Source organism: Oncorhynchus kisutch, unplaced genomic scaffold (genome assembly GCF_002021735.2).
Source record: "Oncorhynchus kisutch isolate 150728-3 unplaced genomic scaffold, Okis_V2 Okis03b-Okis08b_hom, whole genome shotgun sequence".
Lineage (NCBI taxonomy): Eukaryota > Metazoa > Chordata > Actinopteri > Salmoniformes > Salmonidae > Oncorhynchus > Oncorhynchus kisutch.
The window spans coordinates 15,299,293-15,322,448 of NW_022261980.1; the positions used below are offsets into that span (position 1 = coordinate 15,299,293).

The 23,156-nt window shown below is 43.0% G+C and overlaps 3 protein-coding genes across 5 annotated transcripts in view; 2 read left to right on the plus strand and 1 right to left on the minus strand.

Annotated features, from left to right (window-relative positions):
- The window catches only part of LOC109884877 (nuclear receptor ROR-alpha A-like), a 254,807-nt gene that overhangs the window by 210,905 nt on the left and 20,746 nt on the right, over window positions 1–23,156 (minus strand). The window lies entirely within an intron of this gene.
- LOC109885672 (high choriolytic enzyme 1-like) lies at window positions 6,984–8,299 on the plus strand. The gene is made up of 2 exons (XM_031812910.1): window positions 6,984–7,207; window positions 7,702–8,299. The coding sequence occupies exons 1-2, from the start codon at window positions 6,984–6,986 to the stop codon at window positions 8,276–8,278; spliced, it is 801 nt and encodes a 266-aa protein (XP_031668770.1). The 3' UTR covers window positions 8,279–8,299.
- On the plus strand, window positions 16,356–17,671 carry LOC116359670 (high choriolytic enzyme 1-like). The gene is made up of 2 exons (XM_031812909.1): window positions 16,356–16,579; window positions 17,074–17,671. Exons 1-2 carry the CDS (start codon window positions 16,356–16,358, stop codon window positions 17,648–17,650), a joined length of 801 nt encoding a protein of 266 aa, XP_031668769.1. The 3' UTR covers window positions 17,651–17,671.

Genomic DNA, 23,156 nt, shown 5'->3' on the forward strand with positions numbered 1-23,156 from the left:
GGGGTTACAGTATACTGTATAGAGTAATATACTATACAGTATTACACATGTAGGGGTTACAGTATACTGTATAGAGTAAGATACAGTACTATACAGTATTACAAATGTAGGGGTTACAGTACACTGTATAGAGTAATATACTATACAGTATTACACATGTAGGGGTTACAGTATACTGTATGAAGTAAGATACTATACAGTATTACACATGTAGGGGTTACAGTATACTGTATGAAGTAAGATACTATACAGTATTACACATGTAGGGGTTACAGTATACTGTATGTAGTAATATACTATACAGTATTACACATGTAGGGGTTACAGTATACTGTATGTAGTAATATACTGTACAGTATTACACATGTAGGTGTTACAGTATACTGTATAGAGTAATATACTATACAGTATTACACATGTAGGGGTTACATTATACTGTATAGAGTAAGATACAGTACTATACAGTATTACACATGTAGGGGTTACAGTATACTGTATAGAGTAAGATACAGTACTATACAGTATTACACATGTAGGGGTTACAGTATACTGTATAGAGTAATATACTGTACTATACAGTATTACACATGTAGGGGTTACAGTATACTGTATGTAGTAATATACTATACAGTATTACACATGTAGGGGTTACATTATACTGTATAGAGTAAGATACAGTACTATACAGTATTACACATGTAGGGGTTACAGTATACTGTATAGTGTAGTATAGTAATCAAATCACATTTATTCATATAGCCCTTCGTACATCAGCTGATATCTCAAAGTGCTGTACAGAAACCCAGCCTAAAACCCCAAACAGTAAGCAATGCATGTGTAGACGCACGGTGGCTAGGAAAAACTCCCTAGAAAGGCCAAAACCTAGGAAGAAACCTAGAGAGGAACCAGGCTATGTGAGGTGGCCAGTAATACGTTATACTATAGTATTACAGTTTATAGTATAGTATAATATACTAGTATAGTGTAGTATACTAGTTTATAGTATAGTATACTAGTATGGTGTAGTATAGTGTAGTATAATACGTTATACAATAGTATACTAGTTTATAGTATAGTATAATAGTATAGTGTAGTATAATAGTTTATAGTATAGTATAGTATACTAGTATGGTGTAGTATAGTGTAGTATAGTGTAGTATAATAGTTTATAGTATAGTATACTAGTATGGTGTAGTATAGTGTAGTATAATACGTTATACAATAGTATACTAGTTTATAGTATAGTATAATAGTATAGTGTAGTATAATAGTTTATAGTATAGTATAGTATACTAGTATGGTGTAGTATAGTGTAGTACAATACGTTATACTATAGTATACGAGTTTATAGTATAGTATAATAGTATAGTGTAGTATAATAGTTTATAGTATACTACTATAGTGTAGTATAGTGTAGTATAACTGTTTATAGTATAGTATACTAGTATGGTGTAGTATAGTGTAGTATAATACGTTATGCAATAGTATACTAGTTTATAGTATAGTATAATAGTATAGTGTAGTATAATAGTTTATAGTATAGTATAGTATACTAGTATGGTGTAGTATAGTGTAGTACAATACGTTATACTATAGTATACGAGTTTATAGTATAGTATAATAGTATAGTGTAGAATAATAGTTTATAGTATAGTATACTAGTATGGTGTAGTATAGTGTATTATAATACGTTATACAATAGTATACTAGTTTATAGTATAGTATAATAGTATAGTGTAGTATAATAGTTTATAGTATAGTATAGTATACTAGTATGGTGTAGTATAGTGTAGTACAATACGTTATACTATAGTATACGAGTTTATAGTATAGTATAATAGTATAGTGTAGTATAATAGTTTATAGTATACTACTATAGTGTAGTATAGTGTAGTATAACAGTTTATAGTATAGTATATGAGTATGGTGTAGTATAGTGTAGTATAATACGTTATACTATAGTATTACAGTTTATGGTATAGTATAATAGTATAGTGTAGTATAATAGTTTATAGTATAGTATACTAGTATGGTGTAGTATAATAGTTTATAGTATACTACTATAGTGTAGTATAGTGTAGTATAACAGTTTATAGTATAGTATATGAGTATGGTGTAGTATAGTGTAGTATAATACGTTATACTATAGTATTACAGTTTATGGTATAGTATAATAGTATAGTGTAGTATAATAGTTTATAGTATAGTATAGTATACTAGTATGGTGTAGTATAATAGTTTATAGTATAGTATAGTATAGTATACTAGTATGGTGTAGTATAGAGTAGTATAATACGTTGTACTATAGTATACTAGATTATAGTAGTACGGGTAGTCACATTGCATAACATCTAACATCCAAAGAGAGTATATGTTACTGGATGAGGTGTTATATAGAACCATCACTGACATGAAGCCATCCAGTCACATGACAGTGGTCTTTATTCCTGGCAGTACACTGCTACTATAAGGTCACCCTAAAGCCCTTACAGCCCCTCGACCTACCCATGTAGACCTCTTCATCTACTAGGCAGAACTACAGAGTACAGTGATCTCCCTGTCTGGGTTGCCCCCCCCTTGTTTGGCCCTGTCCGGGGGTATCATCGGATGGGGCCACAGTGTCTCCTGACCCCTCCTGTCTCAGCCTCCAGTATTTATGCTGCAGTAGTTTATGTGTCGGGGGGCTAGGGTCAGTTTGTTATATCTGGAGTACTTCTCCTGTCCTATTCGGTGTCCTGTGTGAATTTAAGTATGCTCTCTCTAATTCTCTCTTTCTCTCTTTCTTTCTCTCTCTCGGAGGACCTGAGCCCTTGGACCATGCCTCAGGACTACCTGACATGATGACTCCTTGCTGTCCCCAGTCCACCTGGCCGTGCTGCTGCTCCAGTTTCAACTGTTCTGCCTTATTATTATTGGACCATGCTGGTCATTTATGAGCATTTGAACATCTTGGCCATGTTCTGTTATAATCTCCACCCAGCACAGCCAGAAGAGGACTGGCCACCCCACATAGCCTGGTTCCTCTCTAGGTTTCTTCCTAGGTTTTGGCCTTTCTAGGGTGTTTTTCCTAGCCACCGTGCTTCTACACCTGCATTGCTTGCTGTTTGGTGTTTTAGGCTGGGTTTCTATACAGCACTTTGAGATATCAGCTGATGTACGAAGGGCTATATAAATACATTTGATTTGATTTACAGTAACGAGCCTATTTTACTATGCTGAACGGTCCATTTCATTCACAGTTCACACTCTAAATAAAACCTCATTGAACCAAACTGCAGTCCCTTTCAGATACAACAAACATCATTTATCAGTGACTCCTCTGCTGACCTCTATAGCTTCTTCCAGCTGCAGCCCACTGGGTTCCTCCCCTCCCCTCCCCTCCTCTCCTCTCCTCTCCTCTCCTCTCCTCTCCCCTCTTCTCTTCTTTTCTCTTCTCCCCTGTTCTCCTCTCCTCTCTTCTCCCCTCTTCTCCTCTCCTTTCCTCTCTCCCCTCACATCTCGCTGCCGTACCCTTCCCCTCCCCTGTATCTCCATCCACTCCTCTCCGATCTCTCCCCTGTATCTCCCTCTACTCCTCCCCTCCTCGTCCTCCCTCTCGCTCCCTACTCCTTCTCCTCGCTCCCTACTCCTTCTCCTCCCCCCCCTCCCTACTCCTCTCCTCCCCCCTCCCTCCCTACTCCTCCCCTCCTCTCCTCCCCCCCCGCTCCCGACTCCTTCTCCTCCCCCCCAGCTCCCTACTCCTCTCCCCCTCAGATGCATGTCTCAATATGACATAGTGCCATTTTCTCCAGTTAGGACTGTTTCAGGCTGAACACACCATCTCTCCATTGTTATGTTACATGACCAGCGTAGCTTTAACTGTGTGTGTGTGTGTGTGTGTGTGTGTGTGTGTGTGTGTGTGTGTGTGTGTGTGTGTGTGTGTGTGTGTGTGTGTGTGTGTGTGTGTGTGTGTGTGTGTGTGTGTGTAGACAGAGTACTGTAGATTAATAAATCATAATGTTGCCGTGAGAGCCACCTCTGTCACCTTCATTGTTTATTCTCACACCTCAACTCCCCCAGGGGGCAGGCGGAGAAAGGCATGGAAGTTCTTAGCGAGAGAGAGAGAGAGACAGAGAGAGACAGACAGAGAGAGAGAGAGACAGAGAGAGATAGACAGAGAGAGAGAGAGAGAGACACAGAGAGAGATAGACAGAGAGAGAGAGAGAGAGACCTGCCATTACACCCTAACTACAGACCTGCCATTACACCCTACCTACAGACCTGTCATTACACCCTAACTACAGACCTGCCATTACACCCTAACTACAGACCTGCCATTACACCCTAACTACAGACCTGCCATTACACCCTAACTACAGACCTGCCATTACACCCTAACTACAGACCTGCCATTACACCCTAACTATAGACCTGCCATTACACCCTAACTATAGACCTGCCATTACACCCTAACTACAGACCTGCCATTACACCCTAACTACAGACCTGCCATTACACCCTAACTACAGACCTGCCATTACACCTTAACTACAGACCTGCCATTACACCCTAACTACAGACCTGCCATTACACCCTAACTACAGACCTGCCATTACACCCTAACCTGTACAGACCTGCCATTACACCCTAACTACAAACCTGCCATTACACCCTAACCTGTACAGACCTGCCATTACCCCCTAACTACAAACCTGCCATTACACCCTAACTATAGACCTGCCATTACCCCCTAACTACAGACCTGCCATTACCCCCTAACTACAGACCTGCCATTACACCCTAACTACAAACCTGCCATTACACCCTAACTACAGACCTGCCATTACACCCTAACCTGTACAGACCTGCCATTACACCCTAACTACAGACCTGCTATTACACCCTAACTACAGACCTGCCATTACACCCTAACTATAGACCTGCCATTACACCCTAACTACAGACCTGCCATTACACCCTAACTATATACCTGCCATTACACCCTAACTACAGACCTGCCATTACACCCTAACCTGTACAGACCTGCCAGTACACCCTAACCTGTACAGACCTGCCAGTACACCCTAACTACAGACCTGCCATTACACCCTAACTACAGACCTGCCAATACACCCTAACTACAGACCTGCCATTACACCCTAACTATAGACCTGCCATTACACCCTAACTATAGACCTGCCATTACACCCTAACTATAGACCTGCCATTACACCCTAACTACAGACCTGCCATTACACCCTAACTACAGACCTGCCATTACACCCAAACTATAGACCTACCATTACACCCTAACTATAGACCTGCCATTACACCCTAACTATAGACCTGCCATTACACCCTAACTACATACCTGCCATTACACCCTAACCTGTACAGACCTGCCAGTACACCCTAACTACAAACCTGCCATTACACCCTAACTACATACCTGCCATTACACCCTAACTACATACCTGCCATTACACCCTAACTACATACCTGCCATTACACCCTAACTACATACCTGCCATTACACCCTAACTATAGACCTGCCATTACACCCTAACTACAGACCTGCCATTACACCCTAACTATAGACCTGCCATTACACCCTAACTACAGACCTGCCATTGCACCCAAACTACATACCTGCCATTACACCCTAACTATAGACCTGCCATTACACCCTAACTACAGACCTGCCATTACACCCTAACTATAGACCTGCCATTACACCCTAACTATAGACCTGCCATTACACCCTAACTATAGACCTGCCATTACACCCTAACTATAGACCTGCCATTACACCCTAACTATAGACCTGCCATTACACCCTAACTATAGACCTGCCATTACACCCTAACTACAGACCTGCCATTACACCCTAACTACAGACCTGCCATTACACCCTAACTACAGACCTGCCATTACACCCTAACTATAGACCTGCCATTACACCCTAACTATAGACCTGCCATTACACCCTAACTATAGACCTGCCATTACACCCTAACTATAGACCTGCCATTACACCCTAACTACAGACCTGCCATTACACCCTAACTACAGACCTGCCATTACACCCTAACTACAGACCTGCCATTACACCCTAACTATAGACCTGCCATTACACCCTAACTATAGACCTGCCATTACACCCTAACTACAGACCTGCCATTACACCCTAACTACAGACCTGCCATTACACCCTAACTACAGACCTGCCATTACACCCTAACTATAGACCTGCCATTACACCCTAACTACAGACCTGCCATTACACCCTAACTACAGACCTGCCATTACACCCTAACTACAGACCTGCCATTACACCCTAACTATAGACCTGCCATTACACCCTAACTATAGACCTGCCATTACACCATAACTATAGACCTGCCATTACACCCTAACTATAGACCTGCCATTACACCCTAACTATAGACCTGCCATTACACCCTAACTATAGACCTGCCATTACACCCCAACCTGTTTATATTGTCTAGATTATTACAGTGTTTATTAAATAGATTATTACAGTGTTTATTATGTATATTACTAAAGAGCTGCAATGATTTCAATGTACTGTGTTCCACCTGCTGTATTCTGTGCAGGTGACAAATAAACAATAAAAGTTGACACGTTCGTCAGCACATCATTGTAGTATAGTCAACTGTCATTACATTAGTGTGTGACCTATTTGTTGAGTAGGCATGGCCAGGTGTAAATGGACCCCTATGGATTACGACCATGTTGAAACTGTAGGTGTGGTGGTGGAGCCCTCCCTTCAGAGGTTTATTTAGGACTAACAACATGGACCCCAACCCAGAATCCTCCAGCAGACACACCTGAGGAGGACTGTATAAAAAGCCCAGGACTGACCAGACAGAATAACACATCAAGACTCTCCAAAGCATCTCCAGGACCAAGAAGCCATCTAGAGTATCTCCACTGTCAGATCCAAGGAGCCATCCAGAGTCTCTCCTCTCCACACACTGAAGATGGAGCAAAGCCCCTCTCTCACCCTGCTGCTGCTGCTGCTGCTGGGCCTCTCTCAGGCCAACCCTCTCATGGAGGATGGAAGTGGACCAGAGATCCTACCAGACAACCCTGAGGCTGTCGACATCACTGAGAGAATTCTGACCACTAATAACGGCTCCAGTCAGTTCCTGTTGGAGGGGGACATGGTGGCACCAACAACCAGAAACGCCATGATTTGCTATAGGTACAACCAACACACACTGAAAACAATATTGTGCGAATTCTACTGTTAAAACTATCTGCATCAGCTTATTTAGTATTTCCAACACAAGGTATTTTTATGTTTAATATACTTCACTTTTAGTGTTTCAGAAAGTTGCCTCGTACTGATATAGAAATATACTTTTCTTCCGTCAAACCTGCATACAAACATTGTGTAGAAATATTATAAAGTCAAAAGAATGTGGAATTACCCACAATCCTCTAAAAACAGAGCTAGGTGTCAAAGTTGTTGCTAGAACTTAAAGTTAGTAAATTGAGGGAACATTTCCCTTGGAGTTGTTTTTACGTGCGTCTTATGTTGATATATTTACATATTTACATTTCAGGTTGGTTAAACGAGTGAAGTAGAGTAAAGTACTAATTATATTGAAGTAAAGATAACAAATATATTTTTTTAGGTCAAAATAATTGTATTTTCAAGTATCATTGACTAACCAGCTGAATGTTATTTTACAGTGCAGGGTGCTTCTGGAAAAAAGGCTCTGACGGACTGGTTGAAGTGCCCTACACAGTGAGCAGTAGCTTCAGTTCCTCTGACAAGCAGGGCATTGAAAATGCCCTCCGGGCCTTCCCTTCCAAGACCTGCATTCGCTTCGTGCCTCGGCAGAATCAGGTTGACTTTATCAGCTACGAGCCCGGAGACGGGTGCTGGTCCCCTCTTGGGAGAGTGGGAGGCCAACAGACGGTCTCTCTCCAAATGGACGGGTGTGTTTATTTCGGGATCATTCAGCACGAGACTCTCCACGCTCTGGGCTTCCAACACGAACAAACCAGGAGCGACCGTGACGAGTACGTCACCATCAACTGGAGTAACATCGACTCTAACAGTGCCTACAACTTTGATAGATCAAACACCAACAACCTGAACACTCCCTATGACTACAGCTCTGTCATGCACTATGGAAAAACAGCCTTCTCTGTCAACGGGATGGACACCATCACCCCCATCCCCAACCCCAACGTGCCCATCGGCCAGAGACAGGGGTTGTCCACCACGGACATCCTGAGGATCAACAGACTCTACGGCTGCTGAGATGAAGGCATCAAGTCACAGGAGAAAAGTCTGGAAAAGCCCAGATGAAGGAAGTCAAGTCTGACATTATAATGTTATCTTATTGATTTAAAATCATTGTTGAGTTGTAACTTTTAAAAATGATCATTGCTGTAGTTGTGTAGTTCTCTAATTATTTTAATCATATGACTTAATTAATTATCTAAAATAAACAAGATTGAAAGCAGATGCTAATGTGTAATTCTAGTGTTTTCTAGTGTGTTTATTTGTCTGTGTGTGAGTGTGTGAGTGAGTGAGTGAGTGAGTGAGTGATTGTTAACAGACTTGGCACAAGTCCTCCATGTCTGTCCTGATCCAAGACATTCTTCCTCCAATCAGCACTAGAGTTACATCACTTCTGTCACAACTACAATGACATCATTTCTCTCACCTAAACACAATAAGACACTAGGAATATTCACAACTACAATGGCATGAAAGATAATAATTATTTTTGGAAGAGAATGAAGGAGGCTGACAGAGGACAACATAAATATCTGCTCTGGCAATCTGACAACAAAGTAGAAATAAAAATCAACCACACGGTATTTTCTTGTTAATATTTATACTGTAGATGTAACTGGTCTGGTCTGCTAAAATGATCACATAACAAGATAGACTAACAAACCAAAACGTTCTGCAGACATGCTGACATCTCTCTCTATTTATCTCTACACTGAGCTGTAGTCAATGAACAGCATTCTTACGTAGGTGTTCCTTTTGTCCAGGTGGGAAAGGGCAGTGTGGAGTGCAATAGAGATTGCATCATCTGGGGATCTGTTGGGGCGGTATGCAAATTGGACTGGGTCTAGGGTGTCTGGGATGATTGTGTTAATGGGTGTCATGCCCAGACTTTCAAATAATTTCATAGCTACAGATTTGAGTGCTACGGGGCGATGATCATTTAAATAGGTTACCTTGGCTTTCTTGTGCACAGAGACTATGGTGGTCTGCCTGAAAAATGTTGGTCTTACAGACTGGGTCAGGGAGAGGTTGAAAATGTCAGTGAATACACTTGTCAGCGCATGCTCGGAGAACACGTCCTGGTAATCCATCTGACCCTGCGGGCTTGTGAGCGTTCAACTGTTTAAAAAGGTCACATCGGCTACGGAAAGCATGATCACAAAGTCATCCAGAATAGCTGGTGCTCTCACGCATGGTTCAGTGTTGCTCGGCTCACAGCAAGCATAGCATTCATTTAGCACATCTGGTAGGCTTGTGTCACTGGGCAGCTCGTGGCTGGGTTTCCCTTTGTAATCCTTAATCCATTGTTCCAAGATGGCGTAGCAGTCAGACGTCGTGTCGTGTCCCTTGTATATATCTTTTTTTTTTTTACATATTTTTCTTCGCATATCTTTTAAAACATTTTGCTAAACCTCAACATCTAAATACTCTCCTGCCACCCGCCTCACCCATTAGTGGATCTGCTTTTTTTTTCTAAAGTATTTATATTTACTTCGGATCCGGAACCCCTCAACTGAAGCTAGCCAGCTAACTACCAGGTATCAGTCAGCAAACCATTGCTTGCGGTCATCAGCTAACCTTTAGCTCGGAAAGCTCTCGCCAGTTCGAACAACGCGACTCTAACCAGAGCATAACGGACCTAGCTTGTTAGCACAGGCCTGCTAACTGTCTGAATCGCCGCGTCCCCAGCCAGCCTTTTACCTTCTGCACAGCCAGCCAGTTTTTTTAGCCTGGATAATACTCGCCAGTCTAGCTTCCCTGTCCCATCCACCGCTGCCCCCTGGACACTGTGATCACTTGGCTACATAGCTGATGCACGCTGGACTGTCCATTAATCATGGTACTCCATTCTGCTTGTTTATGTTTTATCTGTCGGCCCCAGCCGCACTCAGGCTCTGTGTGTAGTTAATCCGACCCTCTCTGCCTAGTCAATGCCATTTTACCTGCTGTTGTTGTGCTTGCTGATTAGCGGTTGTTGTCTCACCTACTGTTTTAGCTACCTCTCCCATTCAACACCTGTGATTACTGTATGCCTCGCTGTATGTCTCTCTCAAATGTCAATATGCCTTGTATACTGTTGTTCAGGTTAGTTATCATTGTTTTAGTTTACAATGGAGCCCCTAGTTCCACTCTTCATACCCCTGATACCTCCTTTGTCCCACCTCCCACACATGCGGTGACCTCACCCATTACAACCAGCATGTACCCGCACCCCACCATACCCCTGTCTGCGCATTATGCCCTGAATATATTCTACCATGCCCAGAAATCTGCTCCTTTTGTTCTTTGTCCCCAACGCTCTAGGCGACCAGTTTTGATAGCTACTCCTCCTCTGTTCCGCGGGTGATGTGGAGGTAAACCCAGGCCCTGCATGTCCCCAGGCACCCTCATTTGTTGCCTTCTGTGATCGAAAAAGCCTTGGTTTCATGCATGTCAACATCAGAAGCCTCCTCCCTAAGTTTGTTTTACTCACTGCTTTAGCACACTCTGCTAACCCTGATGTCTTTGCCGTGTCTGAATCCTGGCTCAGGAAGGCCACCAAAAATTTTGAGATTTCCATACCAAACTATAACATTTTCCGTCAAGATAGAACTGCCAAAGGGGGAGGAGTTGCAGTCAACTGCAGAGATAGCCTGCAAAGTAATGTCATACTTTCCAGGTCCATACCCAAACGAAAATACTAATTTTAAAAATGACTCTCTCCAGAAATAAGTCTCTCACTGTCGCCGCCTACTACCCAACCCCCTCAGCTCCAATGTTGTGCCCTGGACACCATTTGTGAATTGATCGCCCCCCATCTAGCTTCAGAGTTTGTTCTAAACCGGGATATGCTTAACACCCCGGCAGTCCTACAATCTAAGCTAGATGCCCTCAATCTCACACAAATCATCAAGGAACCCACCAGGTACAACCCTAAATCTGTAAACAAGGGCACCCTCATAGACGTCATCCTGACCCACCGGCCCTCCAAATACACCTCCGCTGTCTTCAACCAGGATCTCAGCGATCACTGCCTCATTGCCTGTATCCGCTACGGATCCGCAGTCAAACGACCACCCCTCAACACTGTCAAACGCTCCCTAAAACACTTCTGCGAGCAGGCCTTTCTAATCGACCTGGCCCAGGTATCCTGGAAGGATATTGACCTCATCCCGTCAGTTGAGGAGGCCTGGTCATTCTTTAAAAGTAACTTCCTCACCATTTTAGATAAGCATGCTCCGTTCAAAAAAATGCAGAACTAAGAACAGATATAGCCCTTGGTTCACTCCAGACCTGACTGCCCTCGACCAGCACAAAAACATCCTGTGGCGGACTGCAATAGCATCGAATAGTCCCCGCGATATGCAACTGTTCAGGGAAGTCAGGAACCAATACAGGCAGTCAGTCAGGAAAGCTAAGGCCAGCTTCCTCAGGCAGAAATTTGCATCCTGTAGCTCCAACTCCAAAAAGTTCTGGGACACTGTGAAGTCCATGGAGACTGTGAAGAGACCTCTGGGGCATGTCTTGTGGGGTACGCATTGTTGTGTGCTAGTATTTTAAAAACAGACAGCTCAGTACATTCAGCTTGTCAATAAAAACTAGTGTCCCGGTCCTAGAAAGCGGCAGCTCTAGCATTTAGCTCAGTGCCGATGTTGTCTGTAATCAATGGCTTCTGGTTTGGATATGTACGCACGGTCACTGGAGATGACGTTGTCGATGCACTTATTAACCTCTCTAGGGTATGTGGGTCATCTGGCCATCATCCAGTGAGGTTGCAGAGCGCCAAATTCAATTACAGAAATGCTCATTCTAAAAATTCAGAAAACAAAACATATTTTGCATAGGTTTAAAGATGAACTTCTTGTTAAACCAACCACAGTGTCATATTTATAAAATGCTTTTCGGAGAAAGCATACCTAGCCCAGAACATACCTAGCCCAGAACATAGCACAGTTGACAAATTATTATAAACAGTAACCAGCCAAGCAGAAGCGTTACAAAACTCAGAAAGAGAGATAAAATGAATCCCTTACCTTTGATGATCTTCATATGGTGGCAATCAGAAGACATTAATTTACTCAATAAATGTTCCTTTTGTTCGATGATGTCTCTTTATATCCAAAAACCTCAGTTTTGTTAGCGTGTTTTCTTCAGTAATCCACAGGCTCAAACTCAGTCAAAACAATCAGACAAAAAAAAAAAGTTCATAGAAACATGTCAAACGATGTCTATATTCAATCCTCAGGTTGTTTTTTAGCCTAAATGATCTCTAATATTTCAACAATAACGTTGTCAATATAAAAGGTAAACAAGAAATGCACATGCGCCTGAAAAAACGCTGCGTCACCTTAGGGTCCACTCGTTCAGACTGCTCTTACTCCCTCATTTATAAGAATACAAGAATGAAACGATTTCTAAAGACTGTTGACATCTAGTGGAGGGCATAGGAACTGCAAACGGAGTCCTAAGTCAATGGATACTGTAATGGCATTGAATAGAAAACTACAAAACTTTTTAAAAAACTACTTCCTGAATGGATTTGTCTTCGCCTGCTAAATCAGTTCTGTTATACTCACAGACACTATTGTAACAATTTTGGAAACTTTAGAGTGTTTTCTATCCAAATATACCAGTTATATGCATATCATATCTTCTGGGCCCGATTAGCAAGCCGTTTAATTTGGGCATGCTTTTCATCCAAAATTCCGAATGCTGCCCCCTACCCTAGAGAGGTCAATGAAGCCGGTGACTGATGTGGTGAACTCCACAAAAACATTGGATGAATCCCGCAACATATTTCAGTCTGTGCTAGAGAAACAGTCCTGTCGCTTAGCAACCGCTTCATCAGACCACTTCTGAATTGAGTGTGTCACTGGTACTTCCTGTTTGAGTTCTTGCTTGTAAGCAGGAATCAACAGGATAGAGTTATGGTCAGATTTACCAAATGGAGGGCGAGGGAGAGTTTTGTATACATCTCTGTGTGTTGAGTAGAGGTAATCTAGAGTCCCCCCCCCCTTGTTGCACAGAAGACATGCTGGTAGAAATTAGGACATGCTGGTAGAAATCAGGTTTAAAGGATTTCGGTTTTCCTGTATTAAAAAAATCGCCGGCCACTAGGAGTGCTGCCTCTGGATGAGCATTTTGTTCTTGGCTTATGGCCCTAAATATCTCGTTGAGTACCAGCATCTGCTTTTGGTGGGAAATAGACAGCCATGAAAAATATAGATGAAAATTCTCACTATAGTATGGTCTACAGCTTATCATGAGTTATTCCAACTCGGGTGAGCAGAACGTCCAGACTTCCTTAATATTAGAGATTGCGCACCAGCTGTTGTTAGCAAAGAGACCCCCCCCCCCCCCCACCCCCCACCCTTGAGTTTAGGAGATGCTTCCATTCTGTCCTGCCGATGCAAAAGCTTCACAGCTATCCTAATAGTGGGCCTGTGTTTACTTCCTGGAAAAAACTCATTCATTGCGTCATTAAAAACACATCAGTTTATCACCTTGTGGAATAGAAGAAACTGGATTTGTTAAGACCTACAGTTGCACTTTTATTAAATAATTCCCTATTTCTTCTCAAATAAGTTGAAATTGAAAACCACTTTTGGTCTCCACACGTTGTTATTAGATTTTCAACAATGCAGAACAAAATTTAGTTTTTTGAAACAACTTCATTTAGAAAATACAAACAAATGGCCAGGACAAAATTAGGAACTACTACTTGATTGTGAAGCCTTTGGCCAAGATAACTGCTGACAAACAGTTGCTGTAGCCACCAATGTGCTTGATGCACCTGTTAACCCTCGCAAGGCTGCTGGCCCAGACGGCATCCCCAGCCGCGTCATCAGAGCATGTGCAGACCAGCTGGCTGGTGTGTTAACGGACATATTCAATCTCTCCCTATCCCAGTCTGCTGTCCCCACATGCTTCAAGATGGCCACCATTGTTCCTGTACCCAAGAAAGCAAAGGTAACAGAACTAAATGACTGTCGCTCCGTAGCACTCACTTCTGTCATCATGAAGTGCTTTGGGAGACTAGTCAAGGATCACATAACCTCCACCCTACCTGACACCCTAGACCCACTTCAATTTATATCCCACCATTTGCATCCCATTCAACACCATAGTACCCTCCAAGTGGATAATTAAGCTTGAGGCCCTGGGACTGAACACCGGTCCTGTGGAATTGGGTCCTGGACTTCTTGACGGGCCATCACCAGGTGGTGAAGATAGGAAACAACACCTTCACTTCGCTGATCATCAACACTTGGGCCCCACAAGGGTGTGTGCTCAGTCCCCTCCTGTAGTCCCTGTTCACCCATGACTGCGTGGCCAAGCACGCCTCCAACTCAATCATCAAGTTTGCAGATGACACAACAGTAGTAGGCTTGATTACCAACAATGATGAGACAGCCTACAGGGAGTAGGAGAGGGCTCGGGGAGTGTGATGCCAGAAAAATAACCTCTTATTCAAAGTCAACAAAATAAAGGAGATGATCGTGGACTTCAGGAAACAGCAGAGAGAGCAGCCCCCTATTCACATCGACGGGACCGCAGTGGACAAGGTGGAAAGCTTCAAGTTCCTCGGCGTACACATCACTGACTAACTGAGATGGTCACTCACACAGTCAGCGTGGTGAGGAAGGCGTAACAGCACCTCTTCAACCTCAGGAGGCTAAAGAAATTTGACACCTAAAACCCTCACAAACTTTTACAGATGCACAATCGAGAGCATTCTGTCGGGCTGTATCACCGCCTGGTACGGCAACTGCACCACCTGCATCTGCAGGGCTCTCCAGAGGGTGGCGCGGCCTGCCTTAAGCATCACGGGGGGAAATTACCTGCCCTCCAGGACAACAACCACCCGAGTCACTGCCTGTTCACCCTGCTATCATCCAGAAGGTGAGGTCAGTACAGGTACATCAAAGCTGGGACCGAGAGACTGAAAAACAGCTTCTATCTCAAGGCCATCAGACTGTTAAATAGCCATCACTAGCACATTAGAGGCTGCTGCCCTATATACATAGACTTGAAATCACTGGCCACTTTAATAAATGGAACACCAGTCACTTTAATAACGTCAAAATATCTTGCATTACCCATCTCCTATGTATATACTGTATCCTACACTATCTTATTCTATACCAATCTGACATTGCTCGTCATTATATTTTTATATTCTTGATTCCATTCCTTTACTAGACGTGTGTTTTGGTGAATATGTTGTGTAATTGTTAGATATTAATGCACTCGTCAGAGGTAGAAGCACAAGCATTTCGCTAAACCCACAATGACATCTGCTAAACGCGTGTTTGTGACCAATAACATTTGATTTGATCTATTGGTAGATGGGTAAAAAAAAAAAAAGCAGACATTGAATTTCATGGTGAAGTTATTAATTACACTTTGGATGGTGTATCAATACACCCAGTCACTACAAAGATACAGTTGTCCCTCCTAACTCAGTTGCCGGAGAGGAAGGAAACCGCTCAGGGATTTAAACCATGATGCCAATGATGACTTTGGAGGTCTTTGTTATTTAGCCATGTTTCACTAATGCAGGCCTAAGCTATACAGGCACAACTACCACAATCTATAACAAACATAATTCTTCCAATACATTTGATTCATATTTCCAGACAAATATTAAAACGATGAGTTTGTCTGAACAACTTGTTTACCTGTTCTATAGCATTTGTTAAACAGGAAATGGCAAATGTGACAATATTTAACCAGTGGCCTGCTCAATCTGACACGTTCCTCAGCACATCATTGTAGTAGAGTCAACTGTCATAACATTAGTGTGTGACCTATTTGTTGAGTAGGCATGGCCAGGTGTAAATGGACCCCTATGGATTACAACCATGTTGAAACTGTAGGTGTGGTGGTGGAGGCCTCCCTTCAGAGGTTTATTTAGGACTAACAACATGGACCCCAACCCAGAATCCTCCAGCAGACACACCTGAGGAGGACTGTATAAAAAGCCCAGGACTGACCAGACAGAATAACACATCAAGACTCTCCAAAGCATCTCCAGGACCAAGAAGCCATCTAGAGTATCTCCACTGTCAGATCCAAGGAGCCATCCAGAGTCTCTCCTCTCCACACACTGAAGATGGAGCAAAGCCCCTCTCTCCCCCTGCTGCTGCTGCTGCTGCTGGGCCTCTCTCAGGCCAACCCTCTCATGGAGGATGGAAGTGGACCAGAGATCCTACCAGACAACCCTGAGGCTGTCGACATCACTGAGAGAATTCTGACCACTAATAACGGCTCCAGTCAGTTCCTGTTGGAGGGGGACATGGTGGCACCAACAACCAGAAACGCCATGGTTTGCTATAGGTACAACCAACACACACTGAAAACAATATTGTGCGAATTCTACTGTTAAAACTATCTGCATCAGCTTATTTAGTATTTCCAACACGAGGTATTTTTATGTTTAATATACTTCACTTTTAGTGTTTCAGAAAGTTGCCTCGTACTGATATAGAAATATACTTTTCTTCCGTCAAACCTGCATACAAACATTGTGTAGAAATATTATAAAGTCAAAAGAATGTGGAATTACCCACAATCCTCTAAAAACAGAGCTAGGTGTCAAAGTTGTTGCTAGAACTTAAAGTTAGTAAATTGAGGGAAAATTTCCCTTGGAGTTGTTTTTACGTGCGTCTTATGTTGATATATTTACATATTTACATTTCAGGTTGGTTAAACGAATGAAGTAGAGTAAAGTACTAATTATATTGAAGTAAAGATAACAAATATATTTTTTTAGGTCAAAATAATTGTATTTTCAAGTATCATTGACTAACCAGCTGAGTGTTATTTTACAGTGCAGGGTGCTTCTGGAACAAAGGCTCCGACGGACTGGTTGAAGTGCCCTACACAGTGAGCAGTAGCTTCAGTTCCTCTGACAAGCAGGGCATTGAAAACGCCCTCCTGGCCTTCACTTCCAAGACCTGCATTCGCTTCGTGCCTTGGCAGAATCAGGTTGACTTTATCAGCTACGAGCCCAGAGACGGGTGCTGGTCCCCTCTTGGGAGAGTGGGAGGCCAACAGACGGTCTCTCTCCAAATGAACAGGTGTGTTTACTTCGGCATCATTCAGCACGAGACTCTCCACGCTCTGGGCTTCCAACACGAACAAACCAGGAGCGACCGTGACGAGTACGTCACCATCAACTGGAGTAACATCGACTCTAACAGTGCCTACAACTTTGATAGATCAAACACCAACAACCTGAACACTCCCTATGACTACAGCTCTGTCATGCACTATGGAAAAACAGCCTTCTCTGTCAACGGGATGGACACCATCACCCCCATCCCCAACCCCAACGTGCCCATCGGCCAGAGACAGGGGTTGTCCACCACGGACATCCTGAGGATCAACAGACTCTACGGCTGCTGAGATGAAGGCATCAAGTCACAGGAGAAAAGTCTGGAAAAGCCCAGATGAAGGAAGTCAAGTCTGACATTATAATGTTATCTTATTGATTTAAAATCATTGTTGAGTTGTAACTTTTAAAAATGATCATTGCTGTAGTTGTGTAGTTCTCTAATTATTTTAATCATATGACTTAATTAATTATCTAAAATAAACAAGATTGAAAGCAGATGCTAATGTGTAATTCTAGTGTTTTCTAGTGTGTTTATTTGTCTGTGTGTGAGTGTGTGAGTGTGTGAGTGAGTGAGTGAGTGAGTGAGTGAGTGAGTGAGTGAGTGATAGTTAAATTAACAGACTTGGCACAAGTCCTCCATGTCTGTCCTGATCCAAGACATTCTTCCTCCAATCAGCACTAGAGTTGCATCACTTCTGTCACAAGTACAATGACATCATTTCTCTCACCTAAACACAATAAGACACTAGGAATATTCACAACTACAATGACATCATTTCTCTCACATAAACACAATAAGACACTAGGAATATTCACAACTACAATGACATGAAAGATTATGACATAATTATTATTTTTGGAAGAGAATGAAGGAGGCAGACAGAGGACAACATAAATATCTGCTCTGGGAATCTGACAACAAAGCAGAAATAAAAATCGACCACACGGTATTTTATTTTCTTGTTAATATTTATACTGTAGATGTCACTGGTCTGGTCTGCTAAAATCATCACTTCAATGTGGAGTCACACATCCCCCCCAAAAATACAGGTTTCTCCTCAAAATGTTTTAAAATGCTGTACATTGAATCTTATCACATAAAATATGTTTAGACTAGATAGACTAACAAACCAAAACGTTCTGCAGACATGCTGACATCTCTCTCTATTTATCTTGGATCTTGGAGGGCACTACGGTGTTGAACGCTGAGCTGTAGTCAATGAACAGCATTCTTACATAGGTGTTCCTTTTGTCCAGGGAAAGGGCAGTGTGGAGTGCAATAGAGTTGGTGTCATCTGTGGATCTGTTGGGGCGGTATGCAAATTGGACTGGGTCTAGGGTTTCTGGGATGATTGTGTTAATGTGGGTCATGCCCAGACTTTCAAAGAATTTCATAGCTACAGAAGTGAGTGCTACGGGGCGATGATCTGTTCTTGTGCACAGAGACTATGGTGGTCTGCTTGAAAAATGTAGGTATTACAGACTGGGTCAGAGAGAGGTTGAAAATGTCAGTGAATACACTTGTCATGCTCGGAGAACACGTCCTGGTAATCCATCTGACCCTGAGGGCTTGTGAACGTTCAACTGTTTAAAAAGGTCACATCGGCTACGGAAAACATGATCACAAAGTCATCCATAACAGCTGGTGCTCTCACGCATGGTTCAGTGTTGCTCGGCTCAGAGCAAGCGTAGCATTCATTTAGCACATCTGGTAGGCTTGTGTCACTAGGCAGCTTGTGGCTGGGTTTCCCTTTGTAATCCTTAATCCATTGTTCCAAGATGGCGTAGCAGTCAGACGTCGTGTCGTGTCCCTTGTATATATCTTTTTTTTTTTTACATATTTTTCTTCGCATATCTTTTAAAACATTTTGCTTTTTTTTTCTAAAGTATTTATATTTACTTCGGATCCCCTCAACTGAAGCTAGCCAGCTAACTACCAGCTATCAGTCAGCAAACCATTGCTAGCGGTCATCAGCTAACCGGTCATCAGCTAACCTTTAGCTCAGAAAGCTCTCGCCAGTTCGAACAACGCGACTCTAACATAACGGACCTATTATTTTTATCCCCGGATTCCCACCGCAAACGGAACATTTTCATCTGGATCTTCACAACCAGCTAACTAGCTAACCGCAACCCCGGATGACTACTCCTGGCTAGCGTTTCCATCCACTTAGCTTGAAGCTAGCCCGGCCAGAGCTCCTGTGCTACCACCGAAGCATACTCCTGGGCTACAATATCCGGACCCACGACCGGTTTATCGATGTCACCGCATGAAGAGGCATAAACAGACTTAAACCCATCGCGACGTCCCCCAAAGGCTAACTTTCTAGCCCTTGCTTTCTGCTTGCTTGCTAATTCGGCCTGCTAACTGCTAGCTTTTTTAGCCCCGGTCTGCTAACTGCTAGCTTGTTTAGCCCCGGCCTACTAACTGTTAGCTTGTTAGCACAGGCCTGCTAACTGTCTGAATCGCCGCGTCCCCAGCCAGCCCAACCACTCACTGGTCCCATATTTACTTTCAATCTCTTTTCGATTTTTTATTTGATTATACCTTCCGGTAACCTGCCTCACCCAATGTGATACGGAATCGCTATATTTTTTATCTTTAGAACACATTCAAGAACCTCCAGAAGCTAACCAGCTAACTAGCTACAAGCTATGTAGTCATTGTTAGCCACTGCTAGCGGCTTTTACCTTCTGAACAGCCAGCCAGTTTTTTTTGCCTGGATAATACTCGCCAGTCTAGCTTCCCTGTCCCATCCACCGCTGCTCCCTGGACAATGTGATCACTTGGCTACATAGCTGATGCCTGCTGGACTGTCCATTAATCACGGTACTCCATTCTGCTTGTTTATGTTTTATCTGTCGGCCCCAGCCACACTCAGGCTCTCTGTGTAGTGAATCCGACCCTCTCTGCCTAGTCAACGCCATTTTACCTGCTGTTGTTGTGCTAGCTGATTAGCTGTTGTTGTCTCACCTACTGTTTTAGCTAGCTCTCCCTATTCAACACCTGTGATTTCTGTATGCCTCGCTGTATGTCTCTCTCAAATGTCAATATGCCTTGTATACTGTTGTTCAGGTTAGTTATCATTGTTTTAGTTTACAATGGAGCCCCTAGTTCTACTCTTCATACCCCTGATACCTCCTTTGTCCCACCTCCCACACATGCGGTGACCTCACCCATTACAACCAGCATGTCCAGAGATACAACCTCTCTTATCGTCACCCAGTGCCTGGGCTTACCTCCGCTGTACCCGCACCCCACCATACCCCTGTCTGCGCATTATGCCCTGAATATACTCTACCACGCCCAGAAATCTGCTCCTTTTATTCTTTGTCCCCAACGCTCTAGGCGACCAGTTTTGATAGCCTTTAGCCACACCCTCATACTACTCCTCCTCTGTTCCGCGGGTGATGTGGAGGTAAACCCAGGCCCTGCATGTCCCCAGGCACCCTCATTTGTTGACTTCTGTGATCGAAAAAGCCTTGGTTTCATGCATGTCAACATCAGAAGCCTCCTCCCTAAGTTTGTTTTACTCACTGCTTTAGCACACTCTGCTAACCCTGATGTCCTTGCCGTGTCTGAATCCTGGCTCAGGAAGGCCACCAAAAATTCGGAGATTTCCATACCCAACTATAACATTTTCCGTCAAGATAGAACTGCCAAAGGGGGAGGAGTTGCAGTCTACTGCAGAGATAGCCTGCAAAGTAATGTCATACTTTCCAGGTCCATACCCAAAAGAAAATACTAATTTTAAAAATTACTCTCTCCAGAAATAAGTCTCTCACTGTCGCCGCCTGCTACCCACCCCCCTCAGCTCCAATGTTGTGCCCTGGACACCATTTGTGAATTGATCGCCCCCCATCTAGCTTCAGAGTTTGTTCTGTTAGGTGACCTAAACTGGGATATGCTTAACATCCCGGCAGTCCTACAATCTAAGCTAGATGCCCTCAATCTCACACAAATCATCAAGGAACCCACCAGGTACAACCCTAAATCTGTAAACAAGGGCACCCTCATAGACGTCATCCTGACCCACCGGCTCTCCAAATACACCTCCGCTGTCCTCATTGCCTGTATCCGCTATGGGTCCGCAGTCAAACGACCACCCCTCAGCACTGTCAAACGCTCCCTAAAACACTTCTGCGAGCAGGCCTTTCTAATCGACCTGGCCCAGGTATCCTGGAAGGATATTGACCTCATCCCGCCAGTTGAGGATGCCTGGTCATTCTTTAAAAGTAACTTCCTCACCATTTTAGATAAGCATGCTCCGTTCAAAAAATGCAGAACTAAGAACAGATATAGCCCTTGGTTCACTCCAGACCTGACTGCCCTCGACCAGCACAAAAACATCCTGTGGCGGACTGCAATAGCATCGAATAGTCCCCGCGATATGCAACTGTTCAGGGAAGTCAGGAACCAATACAGGCAGTCAGTCAGGAAAGCTAAGGCCAGCTTCTTCAGGCAGAAATTTGCATCCTGTAGCTCCAACTCCAAAAAGTTCTGGGACACTGTGAAGTCCATGGAGACTGTGAAGAGACCTCTGGGGCATGTCTTGTGGGGTAAATAAAAACGAGTGTCCCGGTCCTAGAAAGCGGCAGCTCTAGCATTTAGCTCAGTGCGGATGTTGTCTGTAATCAATGGCTTCTGGTTTGGATATGTACGCACGGTCACTGGAGATGACGTTGTCGATGCACTTATTAACCTCTCTAGGGTATGTGGGACATCTGGCAATCATCCAGTGAGGTTGCAGAGCGCCAAATTCAATTACAGAAATGCTCATTCTAAAAATTCAGAAAACAAAACATATTTTGCATAGGTTTAAAGATGAACTTCTTGTTAAACCAACCACAGTGTCATATTTATAAAATGCTTTTCGGCGAAAGCATACCTAGCCCAGAACATACCTAGCCCAGAACATAGCACAGTTGACAAATTATTATAAACAGTAACCAGCCAAGCAGAAGCGTTACAAAACTCAGAAAGAGAGATAAAATTAATCCCTTACCTTTGATGATCTTCATATGGTGGCAATCAGAAGACATTAATTTACTCAATAAATGTTCCTTTTGTTCGATGATGTCTCTTTATATCCAAAAACCTCAGTTTTGTTAGCGTGTTTTCTTCAGTAATCCACAGGCTCAAACTCAGTCAAAACAATCAGACAAAAAAATCCTAATTGTATCCGTAAAGTTCATAGAAACATGTCAAACGATGTCTATATTCAATCCTCAGGTTGTTTTTTAGCCTAAATGATCTCTAATATTTCAACAATAACGTTGTCAATATAAAAGGTAAACAAGAAATGCACATGCGCCTGAAAAAACGCTGCGTCACCTTAGGGTCCACTCATTCAGACTGGTCTTACTCCCTCATTTATAAGAATACAAGCCTGAAACGATTTCTAAAGACTGTTGACATCTAGTGGAAGGCATAGGAACTGCAAACGGAGTCCTAAGTCAATGGATACTGTAATGGCATTGAATAGAAAAGTACAAAACTTTTTAAAAAACTACTTCCTGAATGGATTTGTCTTCGCCTGCTAAATCAGTTCTGTTATACTCACAGACACTATTGTAACAATTTTGGAAACTTTAGAGTGTTTTCTATCCAAATATACCAGTTATATGCATATCATATCTTCTGGGCCCGATTAGCAAGCCGTTTAATTTGGGCATGCTTTTCATACAAAATTCCGAATGCTGCCCCCTACCCTAGAGAGGTCAATGAAGCCGGTGACTGATGTGGTGAACTCCACAAAAACATTGGATGAATCCCGCAACATATTTCAGTCTGTG

What these genes read in the sequence shown, in the direction of transcription:
- LOC109885672 (XM_031812910.1), top strand. Translation starts at nt 6,984, where the DNA reads ATGGAGCAAAGCCCCTCTCTCACCCTGCTGCTGCTGCTGCTGCTGGGC. An exon ending in AACGCCATGATTTGCTATAG is followed by an intron (nt 7,208 to 7,701) that starts GTACAACCAACA and finishes GTTATTTTACAG; the next exon opens with TGCAGGGTGCTTCTGGAAAA.
- LOC116359670 (XM_031812909.1), top strand. Translation starts at nt 16,356, where the DNA reads ATGGAGCAAAGCCCCTCTCTCCCCCTGCTGCTGCTGCTGCTGCTGGGC. An exon ending in AACGCCATGGTTTGCTATAG is followed by an intron (nt 16,580 to 17,073) that starts GTACAACCAACA and finishes GTTATTTTACAG; the next exon opens with TGCAGGGTGCTTCTGGAACA.